This window comes from Thunnus albacares, chromosome 18 (assembly GCF_914725855.1).
Source record: "Thunnus albacares chromosome 18, fThuAlb1.1, whole genome shotgun sequence".
Taxonomy (NCBI): Eukaryota; Metazoa; Chordata; class Actinopteri; order Scombriformes; family Scombridae; genus Thunnus; species Thunnus albacares.
Genome location: NC_058123.1, coordinates 17,386,420 through 17,411,977, shown reverse-complemented (window position 1 = coordinate 17,411,977; position 25,558 = coordinate 17,386,420). Strand labels below are relative to the sequence as shown.

General features: G+C 37.7%; 3 protein-coding genes across 5 annotated transcripts in view; 1 reads left to right on the top strand and 2 right to left on the bottom strand.

The window, feature by feature from the left end:
- Positions 1-7,112, top strand: part of jak2a (Janus kinase 2a) — a 38,733-nt gene extending 31,621 nt beyond the window's left edge. For both annotated transcript variants that reach the window (XM_044332727.1, XM_044332726.1), the window contains exons 14-24: positions 455-582; positions 694-832; positions 1,060-1,211; positions 1,492-1,642; positions 1,794-1,927; positions 2,417-2,606; positions 3,541-3,665; positions 3,788-3,960; positions 4,217-4,334; positions 4,986-5,099; positions 5,467-7,112. In XM_044332727.1, the coding sequence (XP_044188662.1) occupies positions 455-582; positions 694-832; positions 1,060-1,211; positions 1,492-1,642; positions 1,794-1,927; positions 2,417-2,606; positions 3,541-3,665; positions 3,788-3,960; positions 4,217-4,334; positions 4,986-5,099; positions 5,467-5,574 (1,532 nt within the window). In that variant the 3' untranslated portion in view covers positions 5,575-7,112. The remainder of the gene's footprint in view (positions 1-454; positions 583-693; positions 833-1,059; positions 1,212-1,491; positions 1,643-1,793; positions 1,928-2,416; positions 2,607-3,540; positions 3,666-3,787; positions 3,961-4,216; positions 4,335-4,985; positions 5,100-5,466) is intronic.
- Positions 415-24,896, bottom strand: plgrkt (plasminogen receptor, C-terminal lysine transmembrane protein). 2 transcript variants are annotated; one of them, XM_044332730.1, is made up of 5 exons: positions 24,740-24,896; positions 23,509-23,610; positions 12,838-12,968; positions 12,147-12,256; positions 415-501 (listed from the first exon to the last, which is right to left on the bottom strand). In XM_044332730.1, exons 2-5 carry the CDS (start codon positions 23,587-23,589, stop codon positions 440-442), a joined length of 384 nt encoding a protein of 127 aa, XP_044188665.1. In that variant the 5' UTR covers positions 23,590-23,610; positions 24,740-24,896; the 3' UTR covers positions 415-439. The 2 variants fall into 2 exon arrangements, with proteins under 2 accessions (XP_044188665.1, XP_044188664.1); XM_044332729.1 differs by lacking the exon at positions 415-501 and adding an exon at positions 10,227-11,481 and having other exon boundaries at positions 24,740-24,893.
- Positions 8,565-9,870, bottom strand: rln1 (relaxin 1). The gene is made up of 2 exons (XM_044332728.1): positions 9,358-9,870; positions 8,565-8,917 (listed from the first exon to the last, which is right to left on the bottom strand). Exons 1-2 carry the CDS (start codon positions 9,551-9,553, stop codon positions 8,565-8,567), a joined length of 549 nt encoding a protein of 182 aa, XP_044188663.1. The 5' UTR covers positions 9,554-9,870.
- Positions 24,897-25,558: the final 662 nt, after the last annotated feature.

The following is a 25,558-nucleotide window of genomic DNA, read 5'->3' as shown; positions in this document are numbered from 1 at the left end:
AGAAAGACTATAATGAAGAAAAGACTTGTACTGAAAGATTTTGGAATGTATTTGAAATGTGTTTTAAAGGACTAATGTTTTTGTTTGGTTTGGATTGTTTGAATAGAATACACCTATTCTCCATATTTACATTATCTCACAAGAGATCCAAAGCAATTGTCATTGTTTATCAGGGTCAACTGTCAACTAATATAAATCACAGCATATGTTTCTAATTACCCTAAAAGATGAGAAGAAATTAAACTTTTCACTTCAGATTTCTTGACCAAAACTGCACTTTCCATGTGGGATAATAGAGACTGAACTGGACCAGATGGCAAAATAGTGTCAGTGACATTGAAGAAAACACAGTAAAACACAATCTGGTTGCCTGAGAGTTTTTATAGTTTTGTTGTGATATTTAGTTTAGCTACAGCGATAATAAAATAAAATGTCACTCTCATCTCTCTGTCAGACATGATGGTGCAGGAGTATGGTAGATTCGGCTCTCTGGATATCTATCTGAAAAAGAACAAAAGTTGTGTCAACATCACGTGGAAGCTCGAAGTGGCTAAACAGCTCGCATGGGCTATGCACTACCTGGTAAGGTTTCTTACATACAGTAACTGCAAATAAAACCAGTATAGCTTTTAACCCAGACTGAATTAGTGATTTAAATACACCCAAGGTGATTTTTCCCATTTCTGCTCACAGGAGGATAAGAACCTTATTCACGGAAATGTTTGTGCCAAGAACGTTCTTTTGATCAGAAAGGAGGATCGTAAGACGGGCAGCCTGCCCTTCATCAAGCTCAGTGACCCTGGTATCAGCATCACAGTGCTGCCCAAAGAAGGTGAGAAACACGACTTCATGTGTGGTCTTGGTGTGACACGACTTGTACCTCACACCTGTGTGATGCCATGTGGGATTATTGTCAGCTAACATAGTTTTGCTTTGGTGTGATCGTCTCAGTCACCTTAGGGACCGAGTTAAATCACCTTTCCCTTATTTGTCATTTTCTCACTCCCTGCTCTTCTTTCTGAACTTCCGTCTCCTTCTTTCTGTCTGTCTGTCCTTCAGTTCTGGTGGAGCGTATCCCATGGGTGCCCCCTGAATGCATCGAAAACCCTCAAGGCCTGAGTTTAGCCACAGATAAATGGGGCTTTGGGACCACGCTTTGGGAAATCTGCAGTGGAGGAGACAAACCACTCAGCACCCTGGACTGCTCCAAGGTCACAAAAACAAAGGATGTTCTGAGAATTAATTCAGTTAATGACAATAATCTCTATTATCGGAAGAGTTTGACATTTTGGGAGATATCAAATTAAGTGTTAGGGCTGGTTATCTTGCAACCTGACAGACTCCAGGAAATCACTGCTTCTGGCCAAGAAGTAGTTCCAGCACATAACCTCCCCACAAAACCATGTTACGCTTCAATTTTTGTCTTTATGATAAATTAAGCTAAGCTGAAAAATGGAGGTGCTGACTTTTGCTCTTTTATTTTCTCTGCAGAAGAACTTGTTCTATGAGGATAGGCACCAGCTGCCGGCTCCTAAATGGACAGAACTGGCCAATCTGATTAACAGCTGTATGGACTATGAGCCCTCACACCGACCGACCTTCAGAGCAATTATCAGAGATCTCAACAGTCTCTTCACACCAGGTAGGAAGACAAACATGTGTCAGAGTCACCTATTATAGGTGAAGATTACTTCCTGGCAGACATTGATATATGCAAAAGTGTATTTTTGTGTTTCCCAGTCATATATGTGCATGTATAAAAAAAAACTAAGTTGCATCTTGTTGTGTTGCAGACTACGAGCTGCTGGTGGAGAGCGACATGGTGCCCAGCAGGACACGAGGCTTCGGCTTCCCGTGGACCTCCGAGAACCAGGAGCCTGCTCAGTTTGAGGAGAGGCACCTCATCTTTCTCAAACAGCTGGGCAAAGTGAGACATACACACAGTTCACTTACTCATCCAGTTGTTGGATGAAAAAGCTAGATTTGTTAAAACTTCCTCAACACTACAAGAGAGTTTCACCCTCTCTTGAGGTTGTTTTTGCTGGTGTTTATGTGGTACAATAAATGGGTAACAGAAATGCATTTGTCAGATAAATTATGATATACTGTGGCAAACATTCAACCCACATGACTAATCAGCAGTTTCAGCTGTCATCACAGATATTCTCATTTGAGACAGCATGAAGTATGGTCAGCACTATTTGATATGAAAGAAGGCAATTCTTCAGTTTTTCTCTTTGTGGATGATGACACCTTCTGTCACAACCAATTCATCTTGTGATTAGGCAGCTCATTGATCCCATCCTAGTAAATGACTTGACTAAATGTACTATACTGACAGCAGAGGAACTCATTTAACATGTGCTCAACAGCTAGATGAAATGTCTCTGTATCTCTGCTCTCCCTCTGACCACAGGGAAATTTTGGCAGCGTGGAGATGTGCAGGTACGACCCACTGCAGGACAGCACAGGGGAGGTGGTGGCGGTGAAGAAACTGCAGCACAGCACGGCCGAACACCTCCGGGACTTTGAGCGGGAAATCGAGATCCTCAAATCCCTCCACCATGAAAACATTGTCAAATACAAAGGAGTCTGCTATAGTGCAGGTATGAGCACATCGTTTCCACCTGTGCGATATGAAATGGCCAGAAAGTCTTCAGTTTTCAACCTGTGTAACTTGTCTTATAACTTGATTTATTAGCAAACTTGAGAGACATAAAATAATATGATAAAATGACTCACCAACCTGTTATGATTCAGTAATCAAAATGAAAGCTTTTTGCGTCCTTTCCCATGTTAGTCATACAACTCATGGGGATCAGTGATTCACCATATGGGCTCCCCACAGGGTTGATTGAATGTAATAAAAGATAAAAAGTATATATCTTTTATACTAATTATGTTTTTTTCTTTTCTTACATTTTTCTAATCTTAGCTTTTTCTCATGAAATACTGGATACCAACATTTTTTCAGGCCCCCAAAACCACTTCAAATGATACAGTCTGAGAAGGAAAAATCTTCATTTGGTTGCTCACAGTAACATCTCTTGTTTTGAGCAGGCTTTAACCATGAGGGATCACAACTAGACATTGTCTACAGTGGACAACCACTGTTTGAGATTATATACTGTATGTACTTTCCTTCTGTGTCTCAAAATGTGTTTCCTTCTAAAACGTATTTGAAGATTAATCACACAAACGTTTGACGTATGAAAAGAACACACCTTTTACACAGATTTGGCTCCAGACAAACATTAGATGACAGCTTGTTAAATGAAGATGTACAGTAGAAGGGATTCAGTCCCTTTTTTCTGATTCTGGCAGCCTACAACTGCTCCTTGATTTGATATTACCACCCCAGCATATTATGTTATACTGTACATAATAACATCTTGACAGTCCCCACATTTGCTGCCTAGGGCGTCAGTGACCATGCCCATGAAACAAATAAATCCAGATTTTCTCTAGAAATGCCATTTTAGGCGAGGCCTCCGCTTCTGCTGCTCGCACATATTGCACTTTAACGCCATTCTTTTTCAGGGCGAAGAAACCTTCGGCTGATCATGGAGTATCTCCCCTACGGCAGCCTGAGAGATTATCTCATCAAACACAAGGACCGCTTTGATTCCCAGAAACTCCTACACTATGCATCACAGATTTGTAAGGTAATTGTCCAGGGTTCAAATCTGGTCTGGGAGCTTTGTGTTTCTCATCTTTCCTGTCTCAAATACCATTAAAATGATTATTATGGTATAAGTTATGATATGATTTAACCAATTTCTTCCAGGGTATGGACTACCTTGCCATGAAGCGTTACATCCACAGAGACCTGGCCACTAGAAATATTCTGGTGGAGAGCGAGATGAGGGTGAAGATCGGTGATTTCGGTCTGACCAAGGTGCTGCCACAGGACAAAGAGTACTACACTGTCAGAGAGCCCGGGGAAAGCCCCATCTTCTGGTAAGGAAGAGGCACTGCACCTGTTTTTTAGCAGTTCAAAAAGTGTTTTCATAGTTTTGTGGGTTGACATTTATGAACATAAAAAATGGTACTTTATGAATGTTTTTGTGCAGCTTTTTCTACAGTTGTAGTAAATATTGTGACCCTTTGTGACAAAGCTATGAAAAGGTGTAATAAATAAGATCATGTGATTTACATAGAGAAAACATTAAAAAAAAGACTTTTGTATATATAATGTGTTGTGGGTGTTTTCCAGGTATGCTCCAGAGTCGCTGACAGAAAGCAAGTTCTCTGTGGCATCAGATGTTTGGAGTTTTGGTGTCGTCCTCTACGAACTCTTCACTTACAGCGACAAGAACTGCAGCCCACCAGCGGTACGGCACTCTGACTGTAGTTTTTTAGGTCAACAGTTTGACCTTTCTGTTACTTCTTTCTGTCATTTTCTACCTTAATTGCTTTGTCACCCCTCTGACAATCTTTGTTAGACCCATTTTTTGTGTGGGTTGCAAATTATATTCTCACAATTTGCCAATTTATTTACGGGATACCAGTAATAATCAGCTGTGAAGGAAGGAAGGAAGGAAGGAAGGAAGGGACTGAGTCAAGGCTTCTTCAGCAAACATGTAGGAAACATGTAGAACAGGGCATTGGTATCATCTTTGACCTGACATTAGACTCAGAAATGTCTTTTGTTATGCTTGTTAAAAGTGAGAATAAATCAGCGAAATGAAGGCAACAGAATCGGCAGCTGCAGCGTTGTGAGTTGGGCTGTTTAATGTGTGAGTCAAGAAGCAGAGCCCTGTTAAAGTGTCACAGGTTAAAAGAAGTTTAAGAGAACAGGCCATGGCAAACTTCATTGAGCTATAAAAGCTATAGTGTTGATTGAGCACTCTGCTCTATTGCAGAGATTCTTAATAACAGGAGGCACTTCTCAACAGTTTTTTTGGCAGTTTTAATTTTGTGAAGTTTTTCGAAGCTGTTTTCTGCGAAACCAAACAAAAACCTCTTTTTTTTTTTTCTTCAAGGTGTTTATGGACAAGATGGGAAATGAGAAGCAGGGCCAGATGATTGTCTACCATCTGATTGACCTGCTGAAACAAGGATATAGGTTACCTGCACCTGATCATTGTCCAAAGGAGGTCAGTAAATCTATACACACTACAAAAAAACTGCAAAAGGGTTTTTTTAGTGTACAATATAATGCAATGAAGACATCTCTTGGTTTGAGGGTAGTGCAAACACAGATTGTTTTGTCAGTGTGGCTAAAGCACAGTTAGCCCTGCAAATATTATCCCTATCCCTAAGCATCACAACTAGGTGATATTAAAATGCCTTATCAAATGTAAATAGAAGAGAGAACTCTGTTATTACAAAATATATCTATTTCTAAATAAAAAAGGACATTTGCAGGTTCTGTGACTGTAAAACTAGCTTTGTTCTTAAAGTAGGATGCATATTTTATTTCTGTTTCTTTGTTAATATTCTTTATTCTGATTCTTCCCTCAGATTCACAAGATTATGACAGAGTGCTGGAGCAGTGACCCAGGACTGCGGCCTACTTTCAAGACATTAATCCACAGTGTGGAGATTGCGCGAGACAGCAAGGACGGATGAGCGACATTGGTCCCTGAACCTTTGACCTTTGTCGACTCCTGGGAGTCAGCCCATGCAGATCTCAACAGAATGATGAATGTCTGTGTGATGTCTGGGGTTTACTGCTCTGATGCAGTCACTAGTCTGAAGTATACTTGTTTTTCTTCTTTTGGTGCTCTGTATGTCTGTCAGTTTAACTAACATTTACTCAAAGAAGGATGATCCATTCTACTAGCAGTGTACCCACTTCTGTCTGTTAGCATATTAAGTGTATGAGTGATCTGATAAATTAGCACACTACATCTGACTCAGACACCAAACAAAATAGAATTGTTGATGCTTTTAAGAACATTTCATTGTGTGATGATTATGTTTGTGGTATTCATACATGCTGTGTTTTACACATTGAATTTGACGACAGTCATTGACTGGAGAGAGGAGATACTCCTCTAATAACCTGATGTTTTCTATACTTTAAGTAACTTGTGTTGAATTCTTAAGCCTTAAAATCAATCTTTGGTCCAACATGTATAGATCACCAAAAAGTCCTTTGATTTTGTACATTCAGTGTGATAACATGAGCAGCAAATTGTTTTGTCTAACCAAAGAGGCCATGGGATTCTTAACAGACTGTTAGTCATCTGACTGCACCTGAAGTCAACAGTGGAACTGAGCAGGGCTCCTCCTGCTGATGCACAGACAGACTCATGCTTGATATTTTGACTGATAAAGGACAGTCCATAATTGTTAAAGCACCACCTGTACTTGTGCGATTCCTACACCTGATTTTGGAGTCATGGACAGTGGAGTGTTTTACAGATATTCATCACACATCGAGGATGATTCAGTGTTTTTTCCGAGCAGAAACATCCAGAGATCTTCCTTTTGAGTGGTGGTATTTTTTTGCTATGACTACACCAGCTACACAATAGAGGTCAAACTTAACACACAATTGCCTAATATTTGTTTACATCATTTCACGCAATGTGGAAACATCGAAATATGTCCAAGAGACGGCAATAACTGCTCGTCAATGTCTGAAAAATGGACACACACATCACATCACGCACTTGCACAGTATCATTCTTCTCTCTAAAGGAAACAAGCTCAGAAATTTATGATGTTGCCATTGTAATTACTAATGGATATGTATATATTTCATAAATACAGTATGAAGTTTACAATGTTGGGAGGCTATTTACCTGTAGATATGTAATGTGAAAAGTTGAGAAGGATATGTTGCAGAAGGTGTAAAAAAAAAAAAAAAAAAAAAAAGTACTGAAGGGAGACGCTTTTACTTTCTGTAGCAGCTTGTTGCAAGACTTGTCGTTATTTTAGCATCCCTTTAAAGATGTTGCTGAGCATGTATATATACTGAATGTGTGTACCATTTTGACTTGTCACAGCAGGAATAACACGATAACATAAACAATGGCTCTGTTCTATTCAAGTGTCCCAGTAATTTAATTATTTACACCTGTGCTGTCCCTGCTGCGACATGTCAAAACGTCTCATTACATTGTCTGCCATAAATAAATCAGTGTTCACAAGGGGATTTTTTAAAAGTTGATTGTGGAACAGTACCTTTATTTTTTATTTTCAAACTCAAAAAAAAAAGACTTTCCAAGAGTATGTTAGTACATATATATACACATTATATATATATATCTATATATATCTATATACAAGCACAGGTCACACACACATGCACAAAATGTCAAAGGATTGATGCCCTTTCACATATTAGTATGAGTCACTGTAAAGAGCAAGTTTTCGCACTTTGACACACAAACACACCATAACCTCTGGACAGTATGATCTGGTCATCCTGAATTTTTTTTTTTTTTTTTTTGGGGGGGGGGGGGGGGTTATGAATGAGACTTTTGTTTGCTTTGACTAAGATTGTCAGTTTGTAGAGAGTGCAAATGTTGCTGCCTAAAAGACTTTTTTTTATTTTTGAATTCATAATTGTATCATTTTCAAGTCCTACAACTATTACTGTGATATGTGTCCATTGCTTTGTAAAACCAAATATGATTATTTGTGAAATATGCATAATTTATTTTTTTTAAAGATATTCAAAAAATAAAAGATGTTTGAACAGATAAAACATTTCAATTTTAATCTCAAGTTTGTTGCATGAGTGAGTGAATGAAATGAATCCTGGTTCTCCAGATGGAGTTACTTTTATTACATTAATGTGTAGATAGATGTAAATAGTGAAAGATAGATATGTAGTATATTCCAGGTGCGTAAATGCTTTTACTAAAACAAAACATACTGTAGTACTACGGACATGGAAATTGCACCTTTTTAAAATCTAAACGTGGCTTGCTTTTCACATGAAGCTTCATCATATTCTACCCATGTTCACACAGCTTACACATCTTTCGAATGTGTGGAAAGAGATGAAGTTTTCAACAGAAGGCTGTAAAATGATTTCTACATTTAGACCAGAGCTGTTCAGTCTTGAGGGGTTTTGTGCAGAGGGTCAAATGTATGTTTTAATTGGGTTAAAATCCTCTCTTTTGCTGTCGTGTCCTTAGGGTGTTGACAGAAAATGATCATGCAGGCGTTGTGAGCGTAGACCTGCAATAAGTTCACAGCAGCCTAAATGGCATTAATGCGCTATATTAGCCGGTGCTAGTATGAAAACAGTTTAGTTGGTCTGCAGGGGAGAATACAGATGCTGTTTATTGCTCCAAATCCTGCCGCAAGTGTTGTAGACAATATATGATACCACTCAATGTTTCATATTTACACAGTATTTAAAATTTATTCTCAAGGAAGGGAGACAAACAGTAAACACCATACAGAACATGTTTTTTAAACAAAATATGTTTTTAAACATTTAAGAAAATATTAAGAAAGAGAGACATGAAGTTGTAGATAACGTGATGAGTCAGTTTGTTATTACTACTTATTGTACATACTACCTTTATGCTACCATCCCTCTGCATTCACCCACCCCTTCTACCTTCCTCCCAACCCCCTGCCCTCCCCTCCCTGCCTCAGCACAAGCGTCCGATATCATTCTTAGTACAGCCCTGGTTACAGCACATACCCGCCACACCCAGAGAAAAGTTCCTCTTTTTCTTGCTGGGTATGGGCCAGTCAGCAACCGCTGGGTTACCTTCTTGCTTGCCTAAAACTGCGGACTGCTGAGACTTCTCCAGTGGGTTGGAGTCAGTCAGTGGCTGCTGCCAGTCTCCTAACGCCCCGTAAAGGGCCAGGAGGTCCGCCACGGAGTAAGAGGAGGGAACGTGGAGAGGAGAACGGCTGTCTGTGAACTCTGAGTCACGTTGCCAGTTATGCTGGTTGTCTTCCGCTGTAACGTCACTGGTGGAACTCCACTGAAAGGGGTCTGGAGGAAGAAAAAAAGATAAATGTTGAATGTATTTATTTACTTCAAGGACAATATTAACCATAACAAATTTACAAAGCTTGATGCATATCATTTGTCATTAGCACCTTTACTTGTACTAAAAAACAAAGCAGATGAGATTATGAATGAAACAATTAACATGAGCTGACCATGGTGCTGAAATATTCGATTTTGTCGGGCTCTTTAATGTGATTAAAACCTTTTGAAGTGCAATAACACACATCTAACACTCTTTTTCCTTATTTAGGAATGAGGAAAACAATCAATTACAGTTCTTCTTCTCTTCAATAGTCTTTAGCCCTACTGAGAAATCAATTTGTCACATTACACCTCGACTGCAACAGAATATATTTTGTCACTAAGTACATGTATATTTTACAGTGAGTTCTTGTGGAAAATGATCTGTCAGGTTAACTCACCCAAGTCTCCCTCTACGGAGCGTTTCCACCGGGAGCCGCCGCAGGTGAAAATGACGGCTCTGATGAACTCTCTCCCGCACAGTTTCACCCCGTAGTCCCTCGGAACGATCAGTCTGCTCATCACATCAGCCTTCACGCAGTTGCATATGCCACCTACACACACCACGGCCACGGCAAGACTCAACCTCCAGAGCATTTTTTTTTCACTTTGCTGAAACTAAACAGAAACGAGCCGGCTCCTTGTCAGCTGAGTTCCACCTCAGATCTGATGAGTGTTTCAAATCCTGCTGGTTTTCCTTGTTTTTTGTTGTTTCTGTTAGGTGAGTTCTGTTGAGGCTGATTTTGCTTCTATTTATCAGTCTTCTGTTTCCTCTTCTTATTCTCTCTTGTTCAGTAGACACAAGCTTATATAGTGCTTGTCACTAGTCCACTCATCAACCTATGCGTTCAACCCCAAGCCTCCCTCCGTCTCTCCCTCTCTCCCTCCCTCCCTCTCTCTCACACACACACACACACACACACACACACACACACACACACACACGTCATTTAGATTGATGACAATGACGTACTTGGAGTTATTTCTTTGTTGTAGTAATATTAGAGGAATATTTTTAATGTGAAGTGTGCGTGTGCACTGCTGGGAAACCTGCAAGTAGCTGTGGTGACATTTTGAAACAAACTATATGAGGGAACTTGTGACATCTTGTACTCTTCATTGTGAGGGTTTGGGTTTCTATTTCCACTGTGTCCATCCTTGCTTTAAAAAAAAAAAAAAGACGTGTTGATGAAATTTTAGAAAGGTGTTTATCTAAGTTAGTTCTGTGCTTTGCATCCAAGTAGCACCTAATCACAAAACTCGACTGGAGGAAAGAACAATATTTCTTTTTATTGAATTTACAAATGTAGTTTCCATGATGTCAAAAATTAGTTGAAATGATGGTAAATATACAATGCATAAATAGCAGCACCATGTCATATTTTACATCCATTGAATAGTATTATAAGAATAAAAATAAAACATACTGATGCCCCAATGGTGTCTCTACCTTTAGTATAAAGCTCATCACCTTAACAAATGCACTTCTTTCAGAAACAATTGTTTTTGTAATTTACTAATCTGGCTTGTTATTTTTTGATTCATTGTTTAGTCTATAAAATATTTTTTTAAAAATTCCCATCACAAGTTCTGAGAGCCCAAAGTGATGCCTTCAAATGTGTTATGCAGCTTAATTTTCTGTTGATTAACTAAACAATTAATTAAGAGTAAGAAGCATCTTCCGCTGTTTGCAGTGTTGAGATTCTTTACAATTAAAGCTTCATTAAGTGATACTTTTGGTATTAAGATTTTATTTGATCACTCCATGAATGCAGGCAGCTGTTGCACAAAATCAAAGTAAACCCCCAAAATTTAAGTAAGATAGGATTTTGTCAACCAAACTAGAATTAAAGGGGATTATGGGAAAGGGTTATTGAGTTTGTTTTGGAGTTTTTCTTCCTTCCAGTGTTCAAAAATCCCTTAATGCAGCTTTAATTAAAAATGTAATTAACAAGCATAGAAACACAACTTGTGGAGGCATATTCACTCAAGGTGATTATGTTACAACGGATAAATGTTATTGACACAAATACTTATTCAATTCATGATATGACACTTGACTGACTGACTAATTTAAGTATTAACTCGTATTTCAGTTTAGTGAAAGTCAGTCTCCTTTATAAAGTACAAGGTCCAGTGCTGAAAAAGATTTTGGCAACTGATACACTTCGAACAACAATAACCCACAAACACAGCAACATCACTATTATATTTATAATATTGAGACTAATTTAACTTAAGGTCCATGATATAGAATTAGTGCAAACCATGGACTCATTAACTTCAGAAAAGGCAAGTGGTATTTGACTGTTTTCCCATAATTAAGCAAAAGCAGTACAGATGAAGGCACCAACTGGACAGTCCGGACTCTGTCTCAGTTGTCAAACAACCAACACGTCATTTCTCCAGGAATGAAGTGAGGGTGCTTCTAGCGCGGCGGGCCTTCTCTATGCTATCAAACGTTGGAGTCCCGTTAGGCAAGTCCAGTCGGTCATGTTCAGATGTCATAATACTCTCAGCCTCCCCTAAAGGTGTAATGGAAAAACAAATCAATTCCCATGTGATGTGGCAAACAGGTGTCTGTGAAACCAACTTAATTTGTCCCACATATACACACGTACCATGCGTCAGCTAATCAGTGTTAATTATTGGGTTTCTGCTCAAATTAGGTGAGCACTAATGGGGTTTGTAGTTGAGGTTTGTATCATAGCTGGTTTTACTCTGCAGTCTGACATGTGACATACAGACACATGTTTGTGTGGCACAGCGTTTGTGCCGCCCAACAACAGGATGCTGAAGAGTGACTGGGCATATTTTGAGAAGACACAGATATATCTAGTAGTATATATATTAATGTCTGACCAATTACATTTTTATACATTTGCAATAGTGCTGCAGAATTACACTAACATTTAACTTTTGTAATAGAGGCACTTCTGTTTAATATTCTTTGGATGATTGTGGATAGCAGTTTAACAGCTTTGGTAGATTTTATGTCTTGAGGCAAAACTGGCAGAAATCTTATGACTCTTGAAAAGAAAACGGCTGCTTTTGGTGTTTCCTTCTGTTGGGATTCAAAGTTGTATGCGAGACGTTAATGTGAAGCAAACTGACAAATCTTATTTTTTATGGCTGACATTAAGTGTTTGTTTATGTGGGTGTTATGATAATGATAATTGCTTCGTCTTACCCCTCATACGATAAATTAGTGTCCCATAGGCGCTGTCCATCTGGTAGGCAAATATGAAGCCGAGAGGAACGATGGGAGCCAACAGGACTGGTTTCTTTCTTTTAATGGCACTGCAGAGACAAAGAGAAGAAAGTTTGAATATTTTTCACTCTCAACATGCGATAAAAAGACAATAACATCTTTGATTTGCATCAAAATACACAAACTAACAGACCAGCATGTAGATTTTTGGAGAATACCTAGAATTTTAAGGACAAATTGTGCAAAATATCAAGTGAGTCAGACTCATGGCTACTGAGTTGTAAATGTGTCCTTTTGCCATAGTGCCACCTATAGGTGGCTTGTGGCTTTTAATGAGACTTTAATGTTAACTGTTAAATTGTTAAACAGTTTAACTTGATGTGACTATTGAAACTATTGATTAGAAAACATCATACAGACCTTTATCAGTAAAGGTCACTGGACTACAAAGCGTGACTTAATTTAATACTGAAGTTGTGAAGACTTCAGAGTTCAATGAGGCTCATACTTTACCAGGTTAACTGGCACTGTGGATTATTACTGTGTGTGTGTGTGTGTGTGTGTGTGTGTGTGTGTGTGTGTGGTAGAAAAGGATCATCCCCGGGTGAACATTATCTTAAACTAGACACCTCTGAGTGGACCTCTATGAGCTGTTACATACAAAACTCACCCTACAGTGAGTCCCACTGTGGCCACGGTAAAGAAAGTGCCAAAATATTTGAGAAACTCTCTGGACCAGGCGATCTGCATAGCCATCTGTCTCTCTCTCATCTGGTTCTGCATCAGGATCTGACGCTCCATCTACACACACACACACACACACACACACACACACACAAACACACACAGGACACAAAAGGACACCAAAGACGTCATCAGGCATAACAGACCTTTAAAGCCAAATATGGACACTGCGTATCAATGCCCAAGGTTATAACATGAAATATTTAATGATCTGAAAAAAGATTAGCAGGAATATAGTACACACACGACCGCTAAATCACCCAGGCCGATATATAGGCTGATATTAGTTTATTATTAAATCTATTTCTTTCTATTATATTATATTTTTTTTATTTATTTGATAAACATTTTACAAGTCAGCTTGTTTTAATTCTGGTATTTTACTTGTATCTTGGTGTGTATTAGTCTCCCAATCCATATTTATCATCCGGTGCGTTTATCAATCACTTATAAAGAATTGTGAATTGCATTCGACTTGTATGAAAGGTGCTACTGTATATTAAGAAAGTGTGATTGATTGATTGATTGATTGATATTGCACATATGTTGGAAGTGACGTACATGATGGATAGTAAGTAAGAAGACTGTGCAGTACAGAAATGCAGAGGATGTTTGGTTTAATGATTTGTCCACCAGAGAGCCTTTTAAACTATAAAATATCCTATAGGTCACAATTTAAAAACTGAATAATAATAATAATAATAAGTATAATAATAATAATAATAATAATAATAATAATAATAATAATACTAATAATAATAATAATAATAATAATAATAATAATAAAATGTAAAGGACAACATGTTCATTGATCTTATGTATTTATGAAAGACATTCATATCAGCTGACATGTCATTTTCTGACCATTTAAACTCTTTGCAACACAGTACATTTCACATTTTTTATTAGAAGGACGACGTGTTAAACATGTACAATAGAGAAGTCTGAGGACATTGTAACATATTTCAGAGAAATCAAAGCAAGCAAGAGAAATATTCTGAACATAAAGTCTGCTCACATGTAATGAGATAAAAACAGTACAGTCGGCAGCCAGACACGCTGCATCCATACTGATGAGCTCAGTCAGATGAGTCTTTTGTCTGCCGTTTCCTGTTTCACACACACTCACGTCTACATTACATCCTTCCTGCATGACAATCGCTAACGAGCTGACTGACACTCTCGTTTAAAGGGCTTTTATTCTCAAAAAGTGAATGTGTCAAAGATGAGCTTTTATTTTCACTTAAAAGGAAAGTGACTCTAATTCACTGGTGATGCAAAGGTCAGACAAAATGACCCCAAGTGCCATTCAAGTAAGTGGATGACATAAATTACAACATGTCGGAGAAACGTCTTGATTTCTGTCAGTCTGCACCACAAACTGTATTCATGAACAATTCTGTTTATTCGCTTTAATGGCTGAACATTACATGGTATTGAAGTTAAAGTGAATGACATTATAAAGGTGGGGCTTCTTCAATGTCTATTTCTGTCTGCATATAAAACATTTTTCACACAGGAAGTGTGAAAAGGAAGGAACATATGATGATATGAAGAAGTTGTGCCAGTGAGTGAATTTAAAAAACACCTTAAAGTGACTCTGTGTAATTGCAAGATAATAATAAATGCTAAAATATAGTGTATCAGTAGCACAAGTAAACAAAAGTCAGTCAAAAAAGAGACTCAGTAATGTCCATCATAGAGGAATATCTACTTAAAGTAACATTACCAGTAACATTAGCCACCGTTAGCTACTGGTCATACCAGAACAAATATGACTGTAGCTGCAAAACCCCTGAGTGTAATGATTTGAGCAAAGGTGCATTTTATTGCTTATGAGTTCAACTTTTCATTTGTAAGAGGAGGAATGTGTTATTTCCTCTATCAAATGTTACATATTCTGGCTTTAATATACCACCATACTGTAGTTGGTGTGACTAATTGTGTAAAAACTGTATCTAATTGTACATGGAATTATAAAACAAACAAATACACATTACACTTTGCATGCCCACATTGATGGATTGATATAACTGTGCACATTACATACACTTAAAACTCTCTGTAAAGAGAACTTATGCACATTTCCATGTCTATATATTTATATTCTGGGGTTCTACTGGTATATCTACTGGAAATCCCTGAACACAGAGTACTGGTATAAGGAGGATCAGATATTTTTTAGCGCGATTACACAGTACAAGAGCTTCTGCGTGAAGAAGCCGGTTAATTTTATTTTCTCAGGGAGTTGGCTTCTTGAAAACCAGCTCCCAGATCTAAATGTGTTTAACTTGTCGAGCATGATAAATAAGGACAAGCATGATCAGTCAGCCCTCCCTCAGAGCCTGACAGTAGGCATGAGAAACAGTCTCCAGGCTGGCAGCCAGCAGCTTTTAGTTGACAGAAAAGCGGCCATCAGATATACGACTGGAGTGATAATGAGGAAATAAAATCCTTAGTTCTACTATATAAAAGTTCTTGCTTGTTGCTTGTTGGTTCTCTATAATTGCCCGTCTCTTAACAGTGATTGCCCGGATTGCCTAGTTTGCAATATTCATAAATCTATTGCACACTTTTTCCTTCATAGTCACTTCTAATGTTCATCTAGCTTAACATCACCTCCATGTTTTGAGGAAGTGTTTACTTTTTTCATTCAACTTATACTTTCTCAGTATCAATATCAGTGCATCATGGGTTACGGCTGTTATTTGACTTGACAGGACCACTCTTAACTAAGGGAAGGGACACATACATAGACACATACACAGGAAAAGTGTTTTCCAACAGGGCAGCTATCTTTCAGCCAGGTGGAAAAAAAAAATCAAACTAAATATCTCTCTATATAAAGCAAGGAATCTCTGTCTGTTTGTATGTTTGTATGTATGTTTGTTTGTCCTTTGCATATCTCAAGAACCATCTGGTCTACTTCACACTTGGCAGGTGCATTCTTGAATTTGGTGCAATTTTGACACTTGACATGTTTAATATTAATAAACTTTAAATAAACAAGCGAACAGCGAGCTGCTCAGCTCTGTGTCTGAGCGCAGTAGAGGCTGTTTGATATAAACACCGTCACATCACAGCGGCCCCGCTCAGTTAAACTACCCAAGAGAGAAGAACGAGTGCACATAGGAGAAAAAATAGAGACGGAGGCAGTAAAAAAAGCCACTAGGAGAGCAGACACGTTTGATTTGCAGCAGCTTCAACCAATGGAAGGATATAAACTGCTTCTACGGCTCAACCTCTGTTTAGTCTCACTGGTGAAGTTTTTGTCTGGATTTAAATCACTTCATTTATTAAATCCTTATTGCTTTAATTGATACATTTGTCAATTGATACATATATATGTGGTTCTCGAGAAATAATAAGCACTCGGCCTGTTTCGAACAGGCATGTTTTGAATGGGTACTGCACTAGTTTGATATAATGCGATGGAGTCATTCTAATGTAGCCCTTTTTAATTGTGTTATGAAAAGCTTTGCATTCTACATTTCTACATGCCAGTGGGAAAACCTAATAAAACTAATTGCAGCAGCACTAATCAAACACCTTTTGTGGTCGACACTTAAAACGTGACCATGTGAAGAGCATCAAGTGGAGTGGTTAGTTGACTAAAATGCCGGTAGTAGAGGAGAAAGGTTGGGCTGTAATCATTGTGCTACGACGTCACAGGTAAGTAAAAGTACAATAAAAGTTAATGAAGCACAATCAAGCCTTAAAATAAATCTAATATGTTTTTTATGCACGCTGTTAGTCTAATTGTTGAGAGTTCAATTAAGACTAATTTAGTCAAACATGTATGTTGCTGCAGAATTAATGATTTTGTTGGATATGTGTTTTCATGAAACTTGTTATTGAGCAGAACTGATCACAACTGCTCCTTTTATTGCATAAGACAAACGTCACAGCAGTGAGTGAGTCTGCACTCGATATATCGAGTTACAAGTAAGTAGGTCAGCAACCACCTTCCTTTATTTGTCTAAAATTTACCTGGTAACATTTAATATTAGTTACCTCCAATGATAACTGATGATGACTGTTTTTAGGGCTGAAATATTAGTTGATGAACTGATTATTTGTCTTATATGATCATAAACTGAATATCTTTGGGTGTCTTTGGGACATTTTCCACTATTTTCTGATATTTTATAGCCAAAAGAGTTAAAATAGGAAATGATTGTAAGATAAATTGATAATGAAAGTAAGCATTAGTTGCAGTTTATTTATACAGTGTAGTTATTGCAAAAAAAAAATGCTGGTTTACAACTTTAAAAAACACATTTAAGGTGTAAACACTAAAGAAGGGACAACCATAAATATCACCTATTCATAATGCAGGAACACCCATGTATGTACAAACGTTTTTGTAGTGAAACTGGATATCCTTTGGAATCCACTGCGGTAACCAATTTGACTACAACCGCTACCCGCAGCAGGAAGAAGGAAGCGACAAACTTTTTAAAACCACATGAGTGAGTGAGAGTTTGGTGTGCAAGAGACACGGCTGGTAGAGTATTGTTTCAAGGTTATGGAAATCACAGGAACAACTTCTGTGTTTGCTGTCTAACTGCAGGGTCTGCTGAGCTAAATTAGTGAACGATAGTGAACTCAAGGCTGCCTCATTTAAATTAGAGAAAGCTGAAACAAAAACCTAATGCAGCAGGTACTGAGTCAAGGTTTCAATTAGGAAGTGAGGGGAAACTGCACGTCCATTCACAGAATCTTCATATGTGTAAAGAAGAGTTTCTGGTGATGTCTCATCTCCCCTCACTCATCTGGATCATGAAACAGGAAGCAGGTCAGAGATACTGGATGTTGAAAACCATCTGGAAACTACCAGATTCCTGTTAGTGATCATTATTTTATTCATTTGAATTCCCAGCATGTAAGTCTTTGGACTTTTTTAAAGAGGGTGAAGAATACTCGAATTGAGATAAATAGTAGTTGAAAAAGATGGAAATTGTCTTAGACGAGGTGATCCCAGTATAATTAGATAACAAGTAAGTAAATAAATATAGCTGGGACGAACTGTCTGTCCAGCAAGTAAACACATAACCTTTCATTGTTAATTTGTATTTCTGTTGGACTAGGAGCTAGAGATTAGCTGTTCAAGATGGATTATTTCAGTTCAACAATTTTAATGAGAGGTCAAGTGAAACATATAGAATATTTTCACATTATACTGTAAAATGACCATTTCATGCAGTGCTCACAAACTTGCATTTATATTTTCCAGAGCAAATGAAAATTTCCAAAATATTCATTATTCAACTTGTGGATCACTACAATTTTCCTACCTTGCAAAAATTACCTGAACACACATTGTCTGACTATTTTACCACAAAAAGATAACACATCCTGACTTTGACAGAAATATAAGGATACAATCTCTTCACAACAAAGTATCAAGTCTCTGTAAATTGATGACTAATGGACCCCAATGGCTGGACTGGGCGTTAGTGAAAAACATTAGTCTAAAGATAACTGGAGCTGAGTCTAAAAACCTGACAGTGTTCTTCTGATAAAAAGGTAACAAACTGTCTGTAAGGTGCTTGAACTAACCTAGGGGATCACTTTGGACTCTGACAGAATTGGTCTGTTTTGAGACCAATACAAGTTTGTAGCTTAGACTTGCAAAATCTGGTAGCCAAGATGTTTATTAAAACAAAAGCCAATACCTAATTATTGACAGCTTGCCATGTGACTGGATGACACCAATCTCTCCATCTCCATCTCTCTCAAAAAACAAAAAACTGGCTCATTAAAAGTCTTCTTGAGTGATGCATTCAAGTGCAGTAGTAAAATCAGCTTACAGGGGACATATACAAATTTACGGGTGAATACTTTTTTATTTTGGAGCACTACTACTCTATATCTTTGCATGATTTACAGTTTAAAAAACCCTAATTTTAACTCTTACTAACTTTTTACGCAGCCTCTTTAAGGCTCCCATCCCACGGGGCCCACTCTGTTGTGATTGGCCAGCTCTTTGAAGCTGCCCCTCAGCAGACATCCGCCAGCTCCTAAGGCTACGGCAACAAATAGTAATAGTAGGATTTCACAACTTTTTTTCGTTCTTTACTCAAAATGTCACCTCAAATACATCCGTACATGTATGTACATGAAATCCGATTTGAAATATGAGAGTAGACAACGAAAACAATACATGGAAAAAACCTTAGCAACAACCTTAGCAACAAAGGCAATGGAGTGGATGGCTGTTTAGGGACATGCGTAAAACCATTGCAAATGAAGCGTTCAGGGCAGGTTTACACCCCTGGCTTTTGACTTTAAGGGAGCATTTCTACATACATTACCCTCAAGTTTTGGAACCATGTTTGGTAGATATCCAACATCATAACAGTATATAAATAACAGAAAATCACAAAAAGTATAATATGGCCCCTTTAATAAAAGACCCAGGCGAATGCAATCCTGTTCTATATTGGTTGTGTGTCATGGACTGCATATGCTAAATGGCTAAAAGCTAACCCTGATGTAATTGTTGTAATCTGTACACAAATAAACAACAAAAGTATTGCTGACTCTTAAAAGTCTGAGCCCTCCACCGTATGAACTTCCATGAACATAATATCGGTCCCTGGTTAACTTTTGACAACCACATGTCCATTTTTTTGACAATTTTTGGCTAAATTAAAATTTAATGCATACACAGATGAGCATTTGGGTTCCATTGATAATAAACATTTCAAATCATAAAAAACAATCATAACTCTAAGCTTGCCACCATCCGGAAACTCAACACCCTCTCTGTTGGACCCCACCTATTGCTCCCTTTGTGTCGAAGCATTGAAGAGCCAGTCCCCCTCTATTGCTCCATCCGCCACTTCACCACACTCCTAGTCAAAAACAGTAGCAAAGTCCTCAGAACCAAAACCAAAACCACAGATCTGACATCTAATTTCTGCTTTTTTCTGCAAGAAAATGTGTGCCTTCTTCCTGTATTTCTCAAGTGCTAAATGAAATGGTAATTGTCTGGTATTACTGTTCTTTATCATTTTTCATATCCATGATCCCTCTTTCTGTTTCCATGTTAAGATTATAAGTGTAAAAGTAACTTTTACTGAGTTTTTAAACCCATGTTTGGCAAAATATGAGCACTTACAGTAACAAGATGACGAAGCAACATAGTGATACCTTTGACGTACGTGCACTTTAAAAATATACATCCTGTCTCTCACTGTCAACATCTCAAGGGATGACCAATAGATTTTGTGGCAAGCTTGGACAAGCGGTGGAGGATAGCTGTGAGACAGTGACGGGAAAAAGCAGTGAAGAAAAAGTGAAAAGAAGAAATGAGCCACGACGAGTCCACTCTGAAGGTGACAAAGTGAGAGCAGAGCTGAAACATAAGCGGGAAATTCACTGACATTTCCTAAAGGCAACAAACACATGCAGAATGAGACAATACTTGGAAAACAGATGCTCGCGAATCATCACGGTCTACATACTGAAAGGAGGGAAAGAAGTCAACGTAACAAAGAGAGAAAGAGAGAGACAGAGCAATCCAAGTTTCCTGACAATTCAAATATAAAATATTTTTCATCTTTCACATCATCTGTAAATGTTTTGAAAAACAAATACAAATAATTCTAGATGCGCATGTCCAACAAGCAAAATATTTTGAAGTCGAAGCAACAAAATTCTGACGATATGAATGGTGGTTAATGCTTTGAATTACTGGATTACACATTACTCATTGTAAAAGCACATTACTTTACTCATTACTCAGCAGCACAAGAAACGTGATACATTACTCATTACTTTACTTTCATTAGTCAGCCATCAGCTCCGTCCAATTTGCCTTTAAACAACTCAAAATCCTCCGCTCTCACATGTTGCGTCTTCTGTATTTAACACATGAACAGTAGAAACAGAAATTTGTGGTTTGACAACCAGGTAGGACATAGTTTGGAAGGATTTACTGCGCATCCAACAGCTAGCGTTAGCATAGCCTCAGTGACTGCACACAGCACGCTAGAAGTCCTGACATCAGCTGCACCCCCAGTGTAAATGTAATGAAGCGTTATTGGGATTAGTAACTGTAGTATAATTACTGAATTTTAAATCGTAATCCCTTACAGTTGTCGTTAGTGAAAAAAGTAATTCCATAACTGTAATGTGTTACTGCCCAACACTGCTGATAAGCTGTGGATGTTCCCCAAGGTACCATTCTTGGTCCCTTTCTGATAGAACAGGAATTTTATCTATTTGCCATGACGCCACTGCAAAAGCTGTTTTAACATTTCTTGTGCTTGCTATCTAACTTTGGGGTGTACAAACTCCTGTAGTGGACAATCAAAGAATTGAATTGCTCTTGCTTGACCAGGTTTGAACTAAGATCAGATCATACATTTAGTGCTTCTGTTTAAGCCAATACACATGGGCTCCCTGTCTACCCATTAGAACTGATTTTATGATTATTGCCAGAACACCTACGAACCACTACATGGCAGAAGACCCAGTGTTGACCTCCTGAAGTGTTTCAAGACTTTTACAATAATCTGACCAACTTCCAACCAAATTTATAACTACAGGATTTATTTGCAGTGATGGTGTGACCTTTTGAAAAAGTTACCCAAGTATGTCAGAATGACTGAATCTGTAGAGGTGAAATCTGAGTACAAACTCATCTTTTTTTTATTGTTTTTCCTCCACGTGTTTTGCTTTTAGCTTTGTTTAATCATGGATGTTTTACATGTATTTTGTGTTTTATGTGTCTACTTTCTTTACAGTGCTTCAAAATGTATGTTTTTGAAAAATTCAACACAAACAGTTTTTATTTATTTTGTGATCTGGTGTTTGCATAAGCTGTACAAACCAACTAAAGTTCAATGACTGCAAATAGAAAGCACAACCCTGCTATTAGCAGCCATGGCTTTTTCGTCAATATAAAGTGAACAAAAACATAATTTACGTCACTATAGAGCTGCCATTTATTTTCAAGACATGCGTCATAGAAGCTTACTCATCTTCACTGAATTTTCAAGTACCCAATGATTGGATCCAATGATTCAAGCACAATGCTTTGAGTCCACAAAGCAAGAGTGGCAAGGATCAATTAGCTATGACTGATGTGACTTGAAAACACTGACAAGCAATCATCTCTGACATCTTAATGCAGGGGGAGGCAACAGCGATGCTTCACAGATATTCTGAAATTGCTAGGGTCAATTCATCCATTAAATTTGGTGATGTCAAAATACAATTTGAATGTTCAAGATGAATAAGCAGCAAAATTATTTGATTATTTGATTGATTTGACCCCTAGCAATCCTTAAGATTTTTGTTTCTTGTTGACGTCTGAGTGTGTTTTGTTCAGCCATGATTTAAAAAGTTATAGGCTATGTATTAATCAAAATTTAAAATAGGGGCTAAAGTATGTTTTCAATTTATTTTAAGAACACAGACTCATAATGGTAAAATGAGAAATTCTTATAGCCCATCTTAATAATTTAAATTAAAAAGTAAGTATGAATAATAATTATCAAACTATCTGTAGTAAGTTAAGTAAGTGAAACAATGCAGATCGACTATAGCGATGCTTAATCATGCACCAAATACTCACCTGTCATCATCATGACCCAAATGAGGGCACTATGAAACTCATTTGCCAAACCTTTGCCATTACTGAATAATATTTGTCATCATCTACCAAATTTACAGCTGGGAGAGGAGGAGAAAATGAAGGGGCAAACAAAACAACCAACCTTTTGGGCGTAAGTCGGATAATATCATTGGTGTTATAAGAGTCACAAATCCCACCTGCTGCTCAGCAGCTTGCAGGCATAAATAAATCAAAGTAAAAATCTCTTGTTTAAATGAAAAAACTAAAAAAGAATAATAACAATAACAATAATCATAACGAATGCAATAAAACCTGGAAAAGCATTGCTTTGAACCAAAGCTTGTATCCCTGGCTTTGACATTGTTCAATTCAGGACTGCAACCAATGATTATTTTCATTATCCATTCATCTGCCGATTATTGTCTTGATTAATTGACTAATTGTTTTGTCTATGAAATGTAAGAAAACAGTAAAAAAATGCATGTTGTAATGTCTTCCAGCCCAAGATGATGTCTTCTGTTGATGTCTTTTGTTTTGTTTTTTCAACAGTCCAAAATCCAAAGATGGTCAGTTTACTTTCATGTTGCCAATTAATTTTCTGTTGATCGACTAATCGATTCATTAACTAATTGTAGTTCAATTCATGACAGACAGTATGAATGCAAGGCTTAAAACAGAGTCTGTATCATGACCAAAAGTCAAAACTATGGTTCATGTGTGCGACACTTTCTGCATCTGCAGGAATAAACCTTGTGTTTGCTGTGTGGTACTTTGAATTAAAAAGATTTTCTTTTAGGTATATGCACCATGTAAGTGCAGTATCAACTAAGATATTGACAGTCTTAAACCTAGATTTTGACACAGGAACTCTTTCCGTATTGCTAAACAAACATACAGTTTATCAAATTACCGCACAGTGAGCATTAGGCTTTTGGTAGCCTTGACTGACACATCCTGTTTAACTTGTGTGTTCTTATCTATATTATGTGTGGGTACACGTTCACTCACCTGCAGCCGTGAATTGTGAAGCATGAACTCTTGCTGCTTTTTAAAGTTTGCATCCATGGATTTAGACAGCAGAAACCCCATGGTGGCCCTGTTATTGTTGATCTACAGATACAACAACACACAAATTTTATGCTGCAGTCAACACATGAGCAACATACCTAACTTACAGGCACAAATACTCAAAGCATATAGGTAGAACTGGTTGACCTACTTTCAATTAAACTTTATTTCAGACACATAGGTCAATATACCAGGACAACAACACAAAGATATAATCATTGCAGTTCACAAGTCCACAGTGATTAAAAGACATACAGACATTTGTTCCAGTGTTTCCAAAAACAAGAGGAGAACTTTGTATCACTTCATGTAAGCTCAGTTAAGGCCAAAGTTAATGGACACATAAATTTGTACATAAAATTCCTCAACACAACATGAAAGGTGGGAACATTAAAGATTCCCACATGTGACTTGCACTTGTCCATCTTGGGAGTTTGATTCTGAATGCATCATTAAATGCGACCTGAAGTTTTTTCATGTTTGCTTTACTATCATTGCACCACAAGTGGGCTGTATTGAGTGGAGTATAGCAGGCTCTAAAATAGGGCTGTTTCAACATCGTATGTACACATGAAATTTGCGTGCCAGCATATTGGCTTGTGCATACAGTTTCACATGGATCATTCCTGATGATGTGACCCAAATATCTTACTCTGTTCACCACATTTAGTTCACATTGGGCTACCATAAAGAATGAAGGAAAGTTTTGCTTCTGGTCCTCCTTGGTTTTAGCATTCATATCATACTACAACCATAACTTGGGCAGACTGTACAGCTGCTGTAAACCAGCACTATAAGGAAACATGACTTTTGTATATTAAAGACCAATACAGGACTACTGTACATTAAAACTTGATGTACTTCAGCATATGCGCTGCCACTGTTTCACTGTAACTTACAACTGTCAGTTGTAAGTTAGTCACCACTACATGACTCACGCTTAACTTCAATGCTCTACTAGCTAACCAGATGTTGATACTGTCTAATGTGCAAGTTGCATTGTGTATTGCCAAGTGCTAGCAACACACAGACTTTCCTGTTAAATTACATTTCGCTGACGATACTGAGCTAACATTACTAAAAGAAATAGCTTCCCATGCTGCTTCACTCGAAAGCTACTGTTTTGACCTTGTGGTAGCTTGGCTAGCTTAAATGAAAGCTTTGTACATACCTACTATATTTCGCGGTTGGTAAATGAATAGCTAAATAATATATGGATACTGCTCACAAGGACAAGACTGTCGAAGATTTAAGAATATGTGTCATTATACCAAAGCCAAACTAAGTGTGTGCGACGCGTTATTTTTTCCCACCCGCATTCTGCGGAGACCCGCCTTACTCTTCCTCTGATTGGCTCTAATGCTGATATTCTTAGCCTATCGCTAACCATCTCACTCCTCATGCCTAAATCTAACCAATCTAACCAACGGAGGCAGCGAGTGCGAGCCAATCAGAGGCAGAGTAGGGCGGGTCTTCGCGGAATGCGGCTGGGAAAAAATAAGGCGTGTGCGACGCCTTGGAAATAGGTAACTTCCTTTCTACCGTGCTGTCAAATACAGGAGTCAAAGACAAGGAAGGATACATTGCAAATGTTAAGAGAGGAAAAACATTAGAGGAGGAGGATGAAACATCTATTCATAACCAGCAGAGTATCATACATGTGCTCACACACATAGTCTTTTGTATTTTTGTATTATTGTTGAAAAGGATCCATTTACAAACATCAAGGCATAAAAACAATGACAACAATAAACACTTCTTAACATACAAGGCACATCAGATAAGAAATATAACTCAAGGAGAAGCAATAATAATATAATAACGTGAATAATTATAGAAAATTAATTAAAAAACATAAATGTTTTTAAAGGCACTCTTCCACGTAGTTGCTCTAGAGTTGCACATCAAATATTTTCAGTTCTTCTTAAGCTCAGACAAGACTTTGCATGTTTTGTTCTCATTAGTCTCAAAGCAGTCTGATTAAGATTGT

Bases quoted from the DNA above. Each gene is read 5' to 3' on its own strand.
- rln1 (XM_044332728.1), bottom strand. From the start codon at position 9,553: ATGCTCTGGAGGTTGAGTCTTGCCGTGGCCGTGGTGTGTGTAGGTGGC. The intron at 8,918-9,357 runs GTGAGTTAACCT...TTCTTCCTCCAG, and splicing joins CTCCGTAGAGGGAGACTTGG to ACCCCTTTCAGTGGAGTTCC.
- plgrkt (XM_044332729.1), bottom strand. From the start codon at position 23,589: ATGGGGTTTCTGCTGTCTAAATCCATGGATGCAAACTTTAAAAAGCAG. The intron at 12,257-12,837 runs GTGAGTTTTGTA...TTGTCTCTGCAG, and splicing joins ACAGTGGGACTCACTGTAGG to TGCCATTAAAAGAAAGAAAC. The intron at 11,482-12,146 runs GTAAGACGAAGC...TTACACCTTTAG, and splicing joins ACTAATTTATCGTATGAGGG to GGGAGGCTGAGAGTATTATG.